Source organism: Grampus griseus (assembly GCF_964374135.1).
Source record: "Grampus griseus genome assembly, chromosome: 8".
Classification (NCBI taxonomy): Eukaryota; Metazoa; Chordata; class Mammalia; order Artiodactyla; family Delphinidae; genus Grampus; species Grampus griseus.
This window is the reverse complement of record NC_139002.1, coordinates 8595372-8611561: the sequence shown is the minus strand read 5'-3', so window position 1 is coordinate 8611561 and position 16190 is coordinate 8595372. Positions and strand designations below refer to the sequence as shown.

At 41.1% G+C, this 16190-nt stretch overlaps 2 protein-coding genes across 3 annotated transcripts; one reads left to right on the top strand and one right to left on the bottom strand.

Annotated features, from left to right (window-relative positions):
* Nucleotides 1-1809: 1809 nt before the first annotated feature.
* HYLS1 (HYLS1 centriolar and ciliogenesis associated) lies at nucleotides 1810-13755 on the top strand. Its single transcript, XM_082659915.1, has 4 exons — nucleotides 1810-1912; nucleotides 5399-5448; nucleotides 10225-10342; nucleotides 12469-13755. Exons 3-4 carry the CDS (start codon nucleotides 10329-10331, stop codon nucleotides 13394-13396), a joined length of 942 nt encoding a protein of 313 aa, XP_082516041.1. The 5' UTR covers nucleotides 1810-1912; nucleotides 5399-5448; nucleotides 10225-10328; the 3' UTR covers nucleotides 13397-13755.
* PUS3 (pseudouridine synthase 3) lies at nucleotides 7254-15779 on the bottom strand. 2 transcript variants are annotated; one of them, XM_082659913.1, is made up of 5 exons: nucleotides 15734-15779; nucleotides 9287-9707; nucleotides 8606-9171; nucleotides 7852-8042; nucleotides 7254-7735 (listed from the first exon to the last, which is right to left on the bottom strand). In XM_082659913.1, the coding sequence occupies exons 2-5, from the start codon at nucleotides 9659-9661 to the stop codon at nucleotides 7428-7430; spliced, it is 1440 nt and encodes a 479-aa protein (XP_082516039.1). In that variant the 5' UTR covers nucleotides 9662-9707; nucleotides 15734-15779; the 3' UTR covers nucleotides 7254-7427. The 2 variants fall into 2 exon arrangements, with proteins under 2 accessions (XP_082516039.1, XP_082516040.1); XM_082659914.1 differs by lacking the exon at nucleotides 15734-15779 and adding an exon at nucleotides 14321-14445.
* Between the last annotated feature and the right edge of the window lie 411 nt (nucleotides 15780-16190).

The window sequence follows — 16190 nt, the reverse complement described above, 5'->3', positions numbered from 1 at the left end:
AAATCATACTGATATATTTATAGCTTTCAGATGCCTGCTATTTGCTTCAAAGAAACACAAGAGGAGTTATGTAGATAGTGATATGGGAGCAGCGAGATTGGCCAGGAGTTAATAATTGTTGGGGCTGGCATTGAGTTCACGGAGCTTCATTTTTTCCATATGTTTGAAATTTTCCTTCATATTTTTTTTTAAAAGATGCAGTTTGGTTTGCAGGAATAGGATTTCCTTCCATATACTGTAGTTTAAATGGCCCTGGTTAAGTTTTCTTGACCTGAGTTCAGTGGATTTCAAGGAACCACGAGGATTATCAAATCAGATCTAGACAAAGCTGGAGGATGAAGTGGTCCACCAAAAAACAGGGATTGAGTTGAACACAAGATACCACTTGAAAGATGACGGAAGATAGATCCTTCAAGTTATTGATTAAAGGGTTTCAAAGATAAAATTTTAACATAAAGGAGAACAAGAAACTAATGGGGGTGTGTGTGTAAGGAGTTTGCTGAATGAGCAAAGCAGTAGGTAAGAAAAATGACTCTGTCTGCTCTTGTTTCTAAGACAAATTCAATGCCACTGAAAAAGACATGCAGCTATGAGATGACGAAACCTAAACGTGGGATATTTGTTCATGAGAAAAGAATGTGTGCACTAAAGTCGTGTTAAGACACTGGAGATCTAGGGGTCGGGTCATTCAAACCTTCACAAACTACTTCTGTCTTCTTCTCCTTTGTTTATTCCTTCTTCTTTCCCCCAACAAATCCAAAGTGCCTTAGAGGTAGTGCAAAGGCCCTAGGACAAAGGGGTAAGAGTAAGAGGTAGTATGAAGTTTGGAGGAAAAGATTACGGATTATTTTCTCCCTCTCACTGAATCCTGAATTTAATAGTGTAAATTAAATTTGTCACCTTCCTATTTGTTGTGAGGTGGGGTACAGAACGCTCAGGACGAGGGGGACAAGTTGCTTTAGTTAGGTTGCAGGGCAGTGATGAGGACACTGCGCTGTTAAGACCTCCACCCTTTTTCTTTTCTAGGTCTCACTGCCAGCAACTCCCAAAGCACTAGACTTTTCCCCCAGGTACGTAAACAAAACAAAACAAAACAAATTTAAGGGTAAGATTATGCGAAGGGAGCAGACGGGAGCATTCCAGAGGAAAACCACAAGCGAGGCCTCGTTCACCCAAGGAAGTTGGAGCGGTGGGAGCAGTTTGACAGTCACTTTGGCAAGGGTTGGAGACACAGCAACGGGTCAAATCAGAGAGCCTCGGAAACCACGGGAAGGACTCTGCGGATGCGCGTCCGGTCTTTATACGGAACCTGCGCGTATCAGACTCCAGGGCAACCGTCAGGAGGCAAGAGGCGGGACCGGGGGAAGTGGCTCCAACCCGGCTCTGAGAGCCGCCCTCCCCGATGTCTCCCAGCCCCACAGCCGCCGGAGCAGGGAAAGGAAGATTCCCCTGAGGTGAACGGAACGTTTAGAACACCTCTCCCCAAATCCAGCTACCTCGCTGTTAACCGAGGCTTGAGAGTCCTCTCCTCCCCTTTGGGGACACCTAAAAGCGACGCCGCCGCGGTTCCGGGTTACGCGCTGGAGCTCGGCGCGTGGCGGCCCTGGCGAATCCAAGCTCGGAGTCCCAGGCCTCCTCCCGCCCATGGGGGAGGGCCAAAAGAAAATAGGCACCAATCGGGATGTACACTTGGAAGACGTTTACCCTCTGGGCCAATAGTAAGGAGGAGGGCGGGGCCGAGGGGGCCGTACGCTCTTCGGGTTTAAATCTGGGCGGCCGGGCGGTTAACGCCAGCTTGGGCGTGTTTGCGGGTCGTGCGCCTGCGCGAGCTGTGGGACGCTAACCGAAACCTGCGGTACTAAGCTAGCGGGGCGGCGGGACTCGGTGCGGCCGATGGACGTCCGCTGGACCGGTAAGCGGGCAAAAGCTGAGAGAGATGGTGCACTGGCTCCCTAGGGCCGCCCGCCCGCCCACAGCTGTGGAGAGGTCAGGTTCTGAGTAGCGCGGCATTGGAGTTTCCCTCCCCTGGGTGCCGGTTTCCCCAGGGCGCCGTACGGAGCCTTGACGCTCCCGCCGAGCCCAGGTGTGCGGCCTGCGGAGGCACGTGTGAGCGGCGCCGTGCGTGCCCCCAGCGCGTTCGACCCCTCAAGGTCATGATGTGCACCAGCTGCCGGTCTACTGCCAGCCCGGCGCCCGCAGCGGCGAGCACCCTCGTGGTCGCCGCTCTGCGAGGTGGACGGGGCCGAGGGGCCTGTGGGCGGCGGGACCGGTGCCCGCGGGCAGCCGGCTTCCCCGGAGGCCGTGAGCGTCTGAGACGATAACCACGCCCCGGGCCAGCTGGTGCAGTCTCTGGTCTTTGTTGTCGTCGTGAAGGGAGAAAAGTCTTCTCCCCCTCTAGTTTCACCTTTTGTGAACTTCCGGATGTCACAGTGCGAGAAGCGCTTTCCCTAATGAGTTAGGATAGCGTGTAAAATTGAAGAATCCTATAGTCCTGCCCCAGAATGAAGAAAGAAAAACAACTTTTTTTTTCTGGTTATAAAAAGTATACAATCTCAGTATTTGTAGAAATAAATCCAAGCACTGTTAAGTACATATTTAAAAAGGAAGAAAATACTCGAGATTCCATCAGCCACAGATCAAAAAAAAGAAAAATCAGTGTTGATATTTGGGTTTACTTAAGATGTATTCATTATGAGTATATATTTACATGATTGGTAAATGTATTTGTTTTATATAATTGTGTATTTTGAATATAACAAAGTATATTCATTTAAAAAGCAGATTATGCCTTATTTAGTCCCTAATAGTTTAGGAATAAGTGATTTGATCCATGCCAAATGTAGATATGCATTATCATTAAAAAAAAAATCTTTATTTGGCTGCACCTGGTCTTAGTTGTGGCACGCGGGATCTTCATTGTGGCATGCGAACTCTTAGTAGCGTCCTCTGGGATCTAGTTACCCGACCAGGGCTGGAACCCAGGCCCCCTGCATTGGGTGCGCAGTCTTAGCCACTGAACCACCAGGGAAGTCCCTGCATTATCATTTTTAATGGGTGCATGGTATTTCTTGCTATGGCTCTACTATACCACGTATTATTTAACCTATCCCCTAATGATGGACATTTGTTTTTCCAATTTCTTCATCAACAGAAAATAGCATGGTAGTGGTTACTTGTACATGTACATGTTTGCATTCTTGTCCAGTTTATCTCCTTAGAATAATTTCTTGGAAACGTTTTGTGGCTTAGAAATTATGGTACATTTTAAATTCTGATTCATAATGCCAAAGTGCCCTCTAGAAAAACTGTCATCTCCCCTCCACACCCTCCTCCAACACATAGAACACAGTGTAAGAGTACTTATTTCTCCACACTCCAGCCAGCACTGGGTACTGAAAAGTCTTACCAATCTAGAAGCATAGCTTAATGTTTTTATTTGCATTATTAATGAGGTGAAACATCTTTTTCTATGTTTATTAGTCATTATTTCTTCAGTAAATCACCTGTCTTTTTCCTATTCTGCTGGTGTTTGTACCTTTTAATAGCTTTCTAATAGGAATTTGAATTAGTGATTTTGAACCTGTTACAGTATTTCCACTAGTTTGCTGTCTCTTTGGATTATGGTTGTCTTTTTTAGGGTGTTTTGTTTTCTTTTGTTCTAATACTTTTGTTCTTGAAGCTGCATGCTTTCCTTCCGAGAGGTAGAGAAATTTGTTCTAAATCTGCAATAGCCTCCCAGGAAAGTTTAGAATCTAACTAGTGATCCAGCCCTGCTATTCCAATTTAAAATCCTTCCCCTCCACCCTCAAGATCCTTTCACTTGCAACTAGGTAAACATGGGACACTGAATTGCTTAAGATTTTGACCAGAAGGTACTGTTGGGTATTTTGGTCAATATCATCTGTATTTATCTACAAAATACAAGCTGTGCTAGCTTCTATGTGAAAGTTTCCCCCTAAGTAAGGAGAAAGGATTATCAGGTCTTTATATTAAAAAGAGAAAAAACTGACAGCTACTTGTGGACCTTATTAAATTTTATATTTTATTATTTGCAAGCACCTATCTTCTTCATACATTCGAGAAAGAAAAAGTGTGCAATAATTTAACTGCAAAGAAAACATGTTAATCATAGTATAGTATACTACACATGCCATAAAAAAAAAAATCTCTTTGGCCCTTAGTATTGGAATTCTTCCAGCCCATTCCAGCCCAGAGTCCTGTTACATTTCTGTCCCTACTTTCCTCTGTTCTGTATTTATCTTTTTAGTAGGTAGTTTTGTATTGCATGAACATTGAAATGAATGGTGTAATACTTCTCACAAAGCACCATTTAATTTATATATATAATATATATACTTATATATTACATATATAATATATATAAAAACATATATATATAAAATCTCATTTAAACTTCACAACCTGTTGAAATAATTCCTTCCATTTTTCCAGTGAAGAAAGAAAAAGCTAAGCCCTACTTTACTCCTCATATTCATTTAGTCCCTACCATCGGTCTGACTCTGGAATTTATACAACGTATTATACAATACAGATAAATGAAGTCATTCTTCAAAGTTACATTTTGGGACTTCTGATTTGCTTCATCTGTGATGATTGTTCTGAGTTTTTCTGTGGTAACTACCAAAAGTAATGTCATTAGATCCTTATTCTTCTAGATTTGATACTATAACCTAGTTAACCTTGAAAGGATTTCATTTAAGATCAAAGACCCTGGACTTCCCTGGTGGCGCAGTGATTAAGGACATGGGTTCGATCCCTGGTCTAGGAAGATCCCGCATGCCGCGGAGCAGCTAAGCCCGTGTGCCACAACTACTGAGCCCGCAAGCCACAGCTACTGGGCCCGCGCACCTAGGGCCCGTGCTCCACAACAAGAGAAGCCACCACAGTAAGAAGCACACGCACTGCAACGAAGAGTAGCTCCCACTTGCTGCAGCTAGAAAAAGCCTGCATGCAGCAACGAAGACCCGATGCAGCCAAAAATAAATAAAATTTAAAAAAAAAGATCAAAGACCCTGATCCTCTCTTTTGCTTCTATAGAATCTGCTAAGCATGGATGTGTTTTTTTTGGGTTTTTTTTGTTGTTGTTGCGGTACGCGGGCCTCTCACTGTTGGGGCCTCTCCCGTTGCGGAGCACAGGCTCCGGACGCGCAGGCTCAGCAGCCATGGCTCACGGGCCCAGCCGCTCCACGGCATGTGGGATCTTCCCGGACCGGGGCACGAACCCGTGTCCCCTGCATCGGCAGGCGGACTCTCAACCACTGCACCACCAGGGAAGCCCTAAGCATGGCATTTTAGTTAGTGCTTTTTGTCCCATGTATCATTTCTTTATAGTTGACTTTTTTTTTTGAGTGATTCCCTAAACTCTGTTCTTTTCTAGGTTTTCCTTTGACTTGAAAACTAATGCCAGTGAAAGTACATTGAAATAAGGTAGGAACCTGAAAAAAATAAAATGCTTTGGTTTGTCTTTACATGTTTAAGTGGGGATATTTTGCTATGCTCAGTGATTACACTATCTTTACATCAAAATTAAAGGAGAAAGCAGTCATATTTTAAGGACATTTAGGGTATTATGAAATGTTGGCAGATCAATCCCAAAAACCGATGACGTGATTCAAACTCCAGAAGACCTGGATCGTACAATTGGCAATTTAGAAAAAATCTTACTTTGTCCAGCTATTTCCCCATCTCTAAAATGGGGCTCTTTTCTGGTTCCTACTCTGCTAGAATGTAAAAGCTATTGTGTCTTCTTGCTCTTCAAAACTACAGGGTCACTTCACTTCCTTATACTATTTTATTTCCTAAACTTGGAACTCTTTCAGTGAAGTCTTCTTTCTGCGGCCCATCCACTACTGAGCATCACTGTACTATTTCTATGTTAGTATTCTTTCTAATTGTCCCATCTATTATTATATTTTACCTAGCAGCTTGAGGGTATAAATCATATTTGTATACCTGGAATTTTGAATATAGGTAGGAACAAACTAATTATTTGTTGGCAGGTAAATAAAACTTTGGATCTCATATAGTATATAGTATTATATCATAAATGTGGACTAGCAATACACTCTGCTGTGATGAAAATTGTTACTATTGTGCAGAAGGTCTGAGTTCATTTACTTTGATGTTTATTGTTTTAATCGCTATAAAGGATAATGTATTATTTAAGAGAACTTTAAACTCTTCTGAATGAATATTGGTGTTTATAAGTCACATTTTGAGGGTTACTTATCAACTTTGAGAACAAGCAAAGCCCCACCTCATTTTCCTGTCCTAGTGTGTGTCTCCAGAATGTGCTTCAATCTGTAATGTAGGAGTTATCCTGAAAGGTCCCTGCTTTGAGCCTCACACTCACTCAACCACGAAGTCCTGTTGCTTCTCCTTTCTTACTCTCAAATTCACCTACTTGTCTCCGTTCCCCTTTCTGCAAATCTAGTCTAGGCCGTCATCATCTATTTCCTTGATTGCTCCAACAGCCTCTTAATTGGTCCCACTGTCTTGCCCTCTTGCAATGCACAGTAAACCCAGAGCAATATTTTTCCTACACAATTCTGGCTCTTAATTTTTTTTTCCAGTGGCCTCTCAAGATAAAATTTAAACTTTTTTAGGAAGGCCTACAAGGCTCTAAAACATGACCCTTGCTTACCTTTCCTAACTGTGCTATTGTTACTCTGAAGTTACTGTATTTACAGTTATCTGAATGCAAATGCTGTAACCTTTAACCTTTCATACAGCTGCATCTTCTGCCTTAAACACAATTAAAGCTCTGCTACTTTATCCCCACTTTAATTGACTCCCACTTGTTCTGCAAGATTTAGCTTGTATGTCTCCTCTTTATAAGAGCTTTCCTTAAACCACTAGGCCAGGGATTGGTAAACTGCATGGCCTGTTTTTATATGGCCCGTGGGCTAAGAGTTTTCTCTGCATGTGTAAAATGTTAAAAAGGACTCTGCAACAGAGACAATTTGTGGCTCACACGGCACTAGACTGATAAGCTTCATAAGAGATGCTGTGCCTTACCCACGTGGGTCATTTTCAGGTATCTTGCCTGGCACTAAACCAGTTAATCAAATATATAACTTACTAAGATTTGTATTTTTAATTTTTGACACTTGGGCAAGCTCTTTATGAGAATTGAGATGAGTAGTAAATATCTCATTTGTTTTCAAAAAGGACAGCACAACAAATCAGACACTTGCAGGATCTGGCTTTAATGAATTTGAACAAAAGGCACAGGTTTCCAGGTGTATGTAAATATATGTCCATTTTAAAATTACTTTTTGCTTCTTCCATCTCTAATTCTCTTGGACAGGAATGAAAGAATGTTTAAATTCTTTCTTATTCAAGCAAGAACTTCTTTAGCCTAATGGTGTTTTGTTGCCTCCTAGATCTTGGTGAGTTCTCTATGGTTAAATGATGCTTTTAATTTCTGTATCAACACAAACTCTCTTTGTTGGTTTCTCCAAAAGAGTATTTTCTTCTAGTGTGTCATTACAGTCCCTTTTGGCTTTTGTTTCTTCGTCATGGAATAAATGTGGGTGCTCAATGCGTCCCCTACGTACAAAATGCTGGATCCGGGATTCTAATCCTTGGCATTTCGGACGATCCATTAGGGGCTTATAAGTGCGCATTTTCACCCCTTCTACAAAGGCACTGGTCTGCTTTATGATAGAGGGCTGAACATTTCTCCATTCTGTCACTCCATCCATCTTTGGTCCTATAATGTATACAATCAAGCATTACACGGATACTTTACCACAAGAGAATCACCTCCAAACTTTATGTGAATCTCCCTCCCCCATAACCCTGTATAACTTTGGTTCCCTGTCATACCTGTCCTACAGGGTACCGCAACAGAGTCCAGTCCTTGTAGCATACTATACAACATCTGAGTTTTAACAGCATGATTAGCCCATAGCTGCTGAAGGTGGGTAACATTGAACTCCTGAACTTCCCGGTCATAGATCCACTCAATATTTTCAAACTTACAGTCATACAAGACTAAAGGAAATTCTACAGCCATACTAGAGAGAAAGAGAGAAGAAACAGAGTATGAGAATACACAGCAGCCATCCAACAATTCTTAAAAAACAGGATTAGTTGGGTTAAAAGGAGGGGGAAAACTTTGTCAATATTGAGTATCTAATAGTTAAGAAAATAAAACACCATCCCTAACCTTGAACAACTTTATAATTAAAAAAAGAAAAAGGCAGCAAACCATGGATCAACTAGTTAGGCCTGGTCTACATTAAATTTCAGTGGTAACAAGTCACCTAGAAGTGAGCTGACTCGGCCCCTCCATAATGCTATAAAATTATTTAAGGGGCCTGGTCCAAACACCAGTTTCTTACTAAAGGGATAGAACAGTAACAGAAGAAAATTAAACGATACCACTCCCTGCTACATGTTCATAACGTTCTACAAGTTAAGAGTAAATGCTTCATGAAGGCAGAATCAGAGACTTAGTTATTTAGACAATGGTGGGGAGAGGAAGCATATTTTAAAATATATTCTTACATATCTCAGGGCAATAGCTGTTTTATTTTGGGGGTCTGGGTGTTTCCTTGTTTCATTTTTTTAAACTTACCTGTATTGAGGCTTCTGGGGATTTTTCTCTATGTTCAGCAGCTCATCAATAACCTCTGGCTTCTCCATTCCTTGGCCAATCAGAAAAAGGATAGCCATCATACAGCGGACTTGATGGTAAAGGAATGCCTGGCCAATCACTTCAAACTGACATAACTGAAAGGGTTCTTGCCATCTCTCCTCAGCCAGGCTCTGGCCTACTAGCTGCACTTGAGCAGACAGAATAGTCCTCTGAAAATTAATCACCCCGTTGGCTACATCCATTTTACATAAGTTCCTAAAATCATGTGTGCCAACGTACTTCTGAGCTGCATTGTTCATGGTTACAATGTCTAAGTCAGCACAAGGGAAGAAATAGCGGTAGGTCCTCTCAAGACAGCTGAACCTAGCACTGAAGCTAGGTTCTACGGGAGCCCAGGCCAGTACACGGATGTCTGGAGGGAGCACCCGATTGAGAATGTGGGTATAACGGATCTCTATAGCCGCATCGTTGACTTCATCTTTTAAATTAAAATCCTCTGAATCCTTGCCCTTTGGAAAGTGAGAACGTAGGTCAAGAGAAATCACCTGTGGAATTAGAGAAAGATATTGTTTTACAGATACAAATAATCTGAATCCTCAGTATGTACACCTAGAATATATTGGTATTGCTCGCTTTGTGGAACAGTACAATGGCCCTTACCTGTCCAAAGGCGCTAACTCCTTTGTCTGTTCGCCCACACCGGTGATAGTTGGATGTCTGTCTGTTTTCTACTAGTCGAGTCTTGGTTAGAGCCTCAAACAGTTTCTCTTCTATTGTATTGTTTGTGTTTTCCTGACTGGCAAAGCCCTGATATCCCCAGCCCAGATAGGCTATCTTTAGGGCTACGTGTCTTCGACCGTGAGCGCTGAAATCAAATGCACGCTTAGCTTTTACAGCTCCTGAAGAATTTTCTCTAACGTTTGAGTCCTTGTTGTTGGCCTGTTCTTTTTTAAGTCTCTGTACCTCCTGCTCCAGTTCTTGCACTCTTTTTAGGAGTTTCTCAGTCTGGATTCTTTCTATGTCATTTTCAGCCATGATAAGACAACCTCAGGAATAAACAAATCATAGAGATCCACCCTATCTGAAAAGAGAGTAAAGAGGTACAATTTTAGTGCTGATTGCTTTGGTGATGTCACTATCATTCCATTATGTTCAAATAGTATCTAAGATTTAATTTGATGCCTAAAGGATATGGACTTTTGATTCTGCCCAGGGATATAAGCATTAGCTTTATTATGGGTTGATCATCCAGCTATCATTCTTTTCCATCCTGTCTGGCCAATTCACAGTGGGAACGGGAAGGCAGCATCAAAAAAATATTCAGCTAGCATTGTTAAGAGTAGTCAGAATTTACGGAATACGTAGATTTCATTTCTCTCTTCTTCATGAGCTGAGATGACTGAGGACGGATGTTATTGATATTTTTTTTCCCTAAAACATTTCCTTTTGACTTCTCATTATATTTGTCCCATCTTTCCAATCATAAGATCTGTTTATATGCAATATTTATGTCTACTCCAAGTTTCTATTGCTTTCCAATATTTCAGGTAAAATTAGTGGCTTGTATGTTCTATCTAATACTCAGTTCCGTCTTAAAGGTGGTACAATAAGAGCTGGCTTGATGGAAGAAACTTGTCAGTGACTGTACTTCATATTGGAAGTAGAATCTGGAGTCAAGATTTTCCTACTTTAAGCAGTTTTGATGGCAGAAAGAAGGTAATTAAGCATCAAGATCTTTAAGTCAAATTTAATGCATGTCCTGATAAAAGATTTCTGTACCTCTAGCAGTTAAGTCACTCTAGATAATATAATTTAGATATCAGTGTTGAAATTCCTGGCATATTGCAATAATCTGAGGACAACTGTACTATATCTATAATACTGGGACAGTACTAGACAATCTTTGACTGATGGTTACTTTAGTTAAAGAATATCATCTCCACATCTGTTCTAAGGCTGACTAGGTTATCTAAGTCTAGGTAGCTCATTTAGGTTTTTGCTCTTTGAGTTTCTGTATCTATGATGGATGAAAAGTTTAAATGTAAAAAATGAAACTATAAAAGTACTAGAAGAAAACATGAGATAACTTTCTTATAATCTTGTTGAAGTAGGAAAGGGATTTATAAGTAAGGCACTGTAGAAACCCAGAAACTGTAGAAAACCAAAAAAATGTGACTACCTAAAAATATGTTTCTACCAGCAAAAAGTCAGAAGGTAAATAACAAACTGGCAAGAAAAATGTAAAGGTGGTATGTATTCCATGAATATATAAATCAGTTTTAATATAAAGATCAACAAGAAAAAAATCCAACAACCTGAGAGGTAAATGAAAACAAGCATTTCATACAAAAGGGAGAAAAAGCTTGTAAATGTATGAAAAGATGCTGAAATTTACTCAATTTAAATAAATGCCAATTTATATGAGAAGTATTTTCTTTACCAAACTGACTGCAAAGAGGAGAGGGTTTGATAATATACCACCTTGGAGAGAGGAAGGAGAAGCAAGATCTGGAATCACACTCAGTACAACTTCTTCAGAGGGCACCTAGCAACAGCTATCAAAATTGAGCACACACATACCTTTTGACCCACCTATTCCATTTCTAGAAATTTAATGTACACATATGCTTGCACAAGTATGTAAAAACTTACAAGATATTTGTTGTAACATTCGTTTTTAAGAACAAAAGACTAAGTCTAAAATCAGTCAGGGACAGGATGACTAAATTATGGTACATCCATACACTGGAATTCCATGTACCTTTAAACAAAATGAAGTATGTCTACATGTACTGAAACAGCTGGATCACCAAGACTATCTTTAAGGTTTAGAAGAGTTGTATAATATGTTCCTTTATGGTATAAAAGTGCATATGAATACGGAAAATTACTGGAGAAATTATAAGAAGCTGCCTTTGAGAGTGAAACTTGGTTTGGGTGGTGTGAGGTGGGGAGTCCTTGCTTTAAACTACATGTATATGTATTAGTTTTTCAGCTTAAGAAGAAAAATAGTAGAGACACAGGAAATACTGGGCAGTAGATACCTATTCTAGATCCAGTCAGGAAACTGGCATTGGGTATTTGACTGGTTGGTTTGGGTACTAAAAGTTAATTCAGTGACAGGCTGTTGGGATGAACATAGTTAGCTTGGCAGCTGAAGCCGTGTTATTTCTTAAGCATAAGGAGTGTATGCATTTATATTACTGCTTTTGTGATGGTTTTTTGAATTAAATCACTCTCATGGTTAAAAGCACGGACTCTGAATCCAGACTGCCTGAGTTAAAATTCCAGCTCCACCACTTACTAGCTGTGTAACCTTGGGCCGTTTGATCTCTCAATGCCTCATGTTACTCATCTGTGAAAAGGGGATACTAAGAGTACCTATCCCACAGTTGTGAGGATTACACGACTTTAATAAATGTGAAGCACGAAAAACAGTGCTGGGCACATAAAGTGTCCCTCTAAGCACAAGTTACATGATGTACGTTAAGTATTGTGCCCCGTATCATTAGTCTCTTGAGCTTTTCTCATGCCTGAACTCACCTATCCTAGGAGCTACTAAAGATGGCAAGACTACCAGGCAGTAAAAGTGGGAGTGAATAAGAAGAGAGTGGAAACGAAAGCGGTCAATAAACTCTCGAGTTGGGTTAATGCCCCTCCAAAGTGCTCCCATACTGCCCGTACTAATCTGTATTTTACTATATACTTAACTGTTCTACTTATGACTGCCTTAGCCATTCTTTCTCCATTTCACTGCTATAAAATAGTACACAAGAAGGGAATGAACGATTTTTGGGCTGGAAATTTATTACTGGAAAACTGATTGGTGTTTTCTCTTGCAGAAGGTCCTACAGTGTAGGGGAAGCAGTGGAGGAACTTGTGGGACCTGATGGACAAAAATGGGCCAATATGGATCCAGAAGAACGAATGTTAGCAGCTGCTACAGCTTTTACCCATATCTGTGCAGGGCAGGGTGAGGGAGATGTCAGGAGAGCAGCCCAGTCCATCCCATATGATCCCTACAGTAAAGCCTCAGTAACCCCAGGAAAGCGACATGCTCTTCCCGTGCAATTGCATTACCCACATACAGAAAGCAATGCCTCTTCAGAAGCAGTCTCAGAGGCCTCCCAAAGACTCCGAAAGCCCGTGATGAAGAGAAAGGTGCTGCGTCGAAAGCCAGGTGGGGAAGTAATAGTGACGGATGAGTCGATCATCAGTGAATCGGAGTCTGGTACAGAAAGTGACATGGATGTCTGGGACTTAAGACAAAGGCTGATGAATCTGCAGTTCCAGGATGACAGGGAATCTCCAGTTGATATTTCACAAAAATTTAGTCTACCACATGAATACCAAGGAATTTCTCAAGATCAGCTCATCTGCTGTCTACGAAGAGAAGAAATGGGCCCTCCAGCCTTTGAACAAGACCTGATCGTTGCCAGCCGACCCAAGTCCTTTATTCTCCCAAGGCTGGACCTGTTGAGCCGAAACCGGGGCAAGGTAGACCGGGTAGCCCGTTACTTTGAGTATAAACGAGACTGGGACTCGATGCGGTTACCTGGTGAAGATCACAGGAAGGAATTACGCTGGGGTGTCCGAGAACAGATGCTTTGTCGTGCAGAACACCAATCCAAGCCTCAGCACATATATGTTCCAAACAATTACCTAGTACCAACTGAGAAGAAACGATCTGCCCTTCGTTGGGGTGTTCGTTGTGACCTTGCAAATGGTGTGATGCCCAAGAAGCCTCCCTTCCCTCTTTCTCCTTCTTAAGTCCTTTTTTTTTTTTTTTAACCTGTCTCTCCTTTCACAGCATTGTTTGGGATAACCTCGTTCTTAACCTCTCTCCTTTTACTTAAATAGAAACAACTCAAAAGACCATGGAACACAGAGTAAGGACTTCACCCATCACTGATCTTTCCTAGGTGTATGTCACGTTCATATCGGATACCACTTAACTTCCAAATTACCACTCATATCTAGCAATTGAAAGAGGAATCATGCCAGAAAAAGAAAAACAGACCTGGTCTTTCTGTTTTGTCAGAGTAGTAAGCAAAGCCAGCACTATTTCTGGTATAAACTTGTTACCTTTGGCTAGTGTGAGTTGCTGTTTTTATGAGTGTGTTTTTAAAGTTGCTGGGCAGTAAGCAACTGCCCAAAATTAAAGAATTTTGGAAATTTGTGAATTTGACCTTATTTTTACTTAAATACTTCCCAAAGATGATCTCAAACCTAGGTTATGATTTTGCTTCCAAGCATACTCCCCATCGTACTCTCACCACCTAAATAATGAGAGCCAGAGGGAATGAACAAAAACCTGCCCTTTACACACAATCCTAAAGGAGGAAAGGTAACAGCGTAGATAACCTTAGTTACTAAAGGAATATAGTAAATCCAGCTGTTTTAATAATTTTTAACAGATGCTCAATAACAGCACTGTGACATGCAAGATTCTAACCCAAGTTTTGTTTCAGAATTATTTCAGCAATATATTGCCCTCCATTTGTTACTTATAGAATGCCATAGTTTTTATAATTTGCCACTAAGATTTTCTTAGAAATTATGCCTGTCACTTGAAGGCTATTCCCACTCTGCAACAGAACTTCAAACTCCTAGCAGCTGGAACCAGATAGAGAGATAATAACCAAAATTAATCTGGTCTATTAGGGTACAGACCAAATCACTAATTTAGCTCACCTGAACTTGGATCTATTTGTTCCTGATACTTCTGGTCCAAAAACACCTAAAATCTGGAGGTTGTCAGTTTTAGCATTTAAGCCAGAAGAGTGACAGCAGAAATAGCTTGCTTGTTCTAGGAAAACACAGCTGTGTAACAAAAATGAATGACCTTGACCATTACTATCTGCTAAAATACATTTTCTCCGTAATATTTAAGCGACATCATTCACTCACCCAGTTCCACTGTTAGGCATTCATCAGGCAAAGTAAGAATCAGTTACTCAAAGATATATGTAGGATACATTCACTGCAAATACGTAAAAACTGCAAACTACCCAACAACAGTGAATAATTAAACGTTATACTATTAGTTACTGGAAATCTATGGTAAGCTAATATAAAAATGCAAATTAGGTCAAACAAGTTGCAAACTGTACCGTACAATCTCAGTCATACTGCACACGCAAGGCACAAAGAAAGATCAACACACCTAACTCTAGGTGGTGGGATTAAAGGTAGTTTTTATTTAAACCTCTCTTTTTTTAAAAGTTAAAAGCCACATGGCACTTTTTACATACAAATTACAGCAAAACAATGGTTTACATCTTCATATCTCAAAGCCCAATATTACCGGATCAAAAAATTTCCGAAGTGATTATCTAGTTCAACCCCTTATATAACCGAAAAACTAGTCCAAAGGAGTTAAGCGAGTAATAAGACATTTTGGGTAAAAGAGGACTCCTGACGGGTGAAGCACAGTGGTTCCCAAACAGTCATGTAATACCTGGAGGCGGGCCACCAAATTACCACAAAGGAATTTCGTGCGTGCGCTAAGCATTGACTGTAAACATTAAAACAGCCGTCGCTAGACTTTCAATGTATTTTTTGAGGTTAAAAAGGTTTAGTCTCGAAAATATTTGTAACCAGTGGAAGTAGTAGAAAGAGCATTCCCCATGATAAACTTTTAAACCAAAGAAGGAAGCAGGGGTAATAGCCAAAGGATTAGGAAACACGCACTATGATCACTAATACTGGAAAGTAATCCCCCAATTTGAAAATCGTTGCCACGCCTGCCCACCCCACATACTACTGGGATCCCGACCTCTACTAATATTTCGTTTTATGAGCAAACAAAATTCTAACTGAGGAAGAAGAGATTACACTCCGCAGTCCCAGGGCCCTCAAGGAATCGAATTAAATAAGCTCCTACTGCTGCACGTTTCTGACAAGTGCTCCAAGAAGCACCAGACACAAAAACACGGTCTTTAACGAGTTCCCATTTCCATGCTCTAAAGAGCGCTTTCCTGAAAAGATCAAGGTATGGGAACAGGGGCTTAGAGGGAAAGAGAGAAACGTCCATCTGATGGTCCATCTGTCCGTTCCCCTTGGAAGAACCCAGAAAATAACCCACCCCAAAGCCCCCACATTTACCTTCCGGTCGTCGGCCACGCAGCTTTTCTCGAGACAGGAAGCTGTCCCTTTGCGTTTTCTACGCGCGCGTCCGGGGCCTCATGGGAAATGTAGTACATCTTCATGGGAAATGTAGTTCTAAGAGCCGGGAGTGCAGGCTTGACGCTGAAATCTGCCTAATGTTTTCTAATCTAGTCACCAATTGTCCACCTCCAACAAAACAGAATCTGGGTCCTGCGGTAGGAGAAGAATAAAAGGATAATTTCTAGTGCGCTAAAATAATAGAAAACTAAAATTAAAGAACTTGGTCTGATTTTATTCGTACTTAAATTAGTAGAAAGTTATCATTGAGAGTCAAAAACATTTACAATTAGAATCCACATGGAAAGGCTGAAAAGGAATGTGATAATCTCAAAACAGACGACTGAGGTGTCCGAGAGTGACCGAACAGGGATGGGGAGTCTTGCTTCAGCACCAC

Coding starts and splice junctions, on each gene's coding strand:
- PUS3 (XM_082659913.1), bottom strand. CDS start 9,661: ATGGCTGAAAATGACATAGAAAGAATCCAGACTGAGAAACTCCTAAAA. Junction 9,172..9,286: donor GAGTTAGCGCCTTTGGACAG/GTAAGGGCCATT, acceptor CTAATTCCACAG/GTGATTTCTCTTGACCTACG. Junction 7,736..7,851: donor TGCGGTACCCTGTAGGACAG/GTATGACAGGGA, acceptor TATACATTATAG/GACCAAAGATGGATGGAGTG.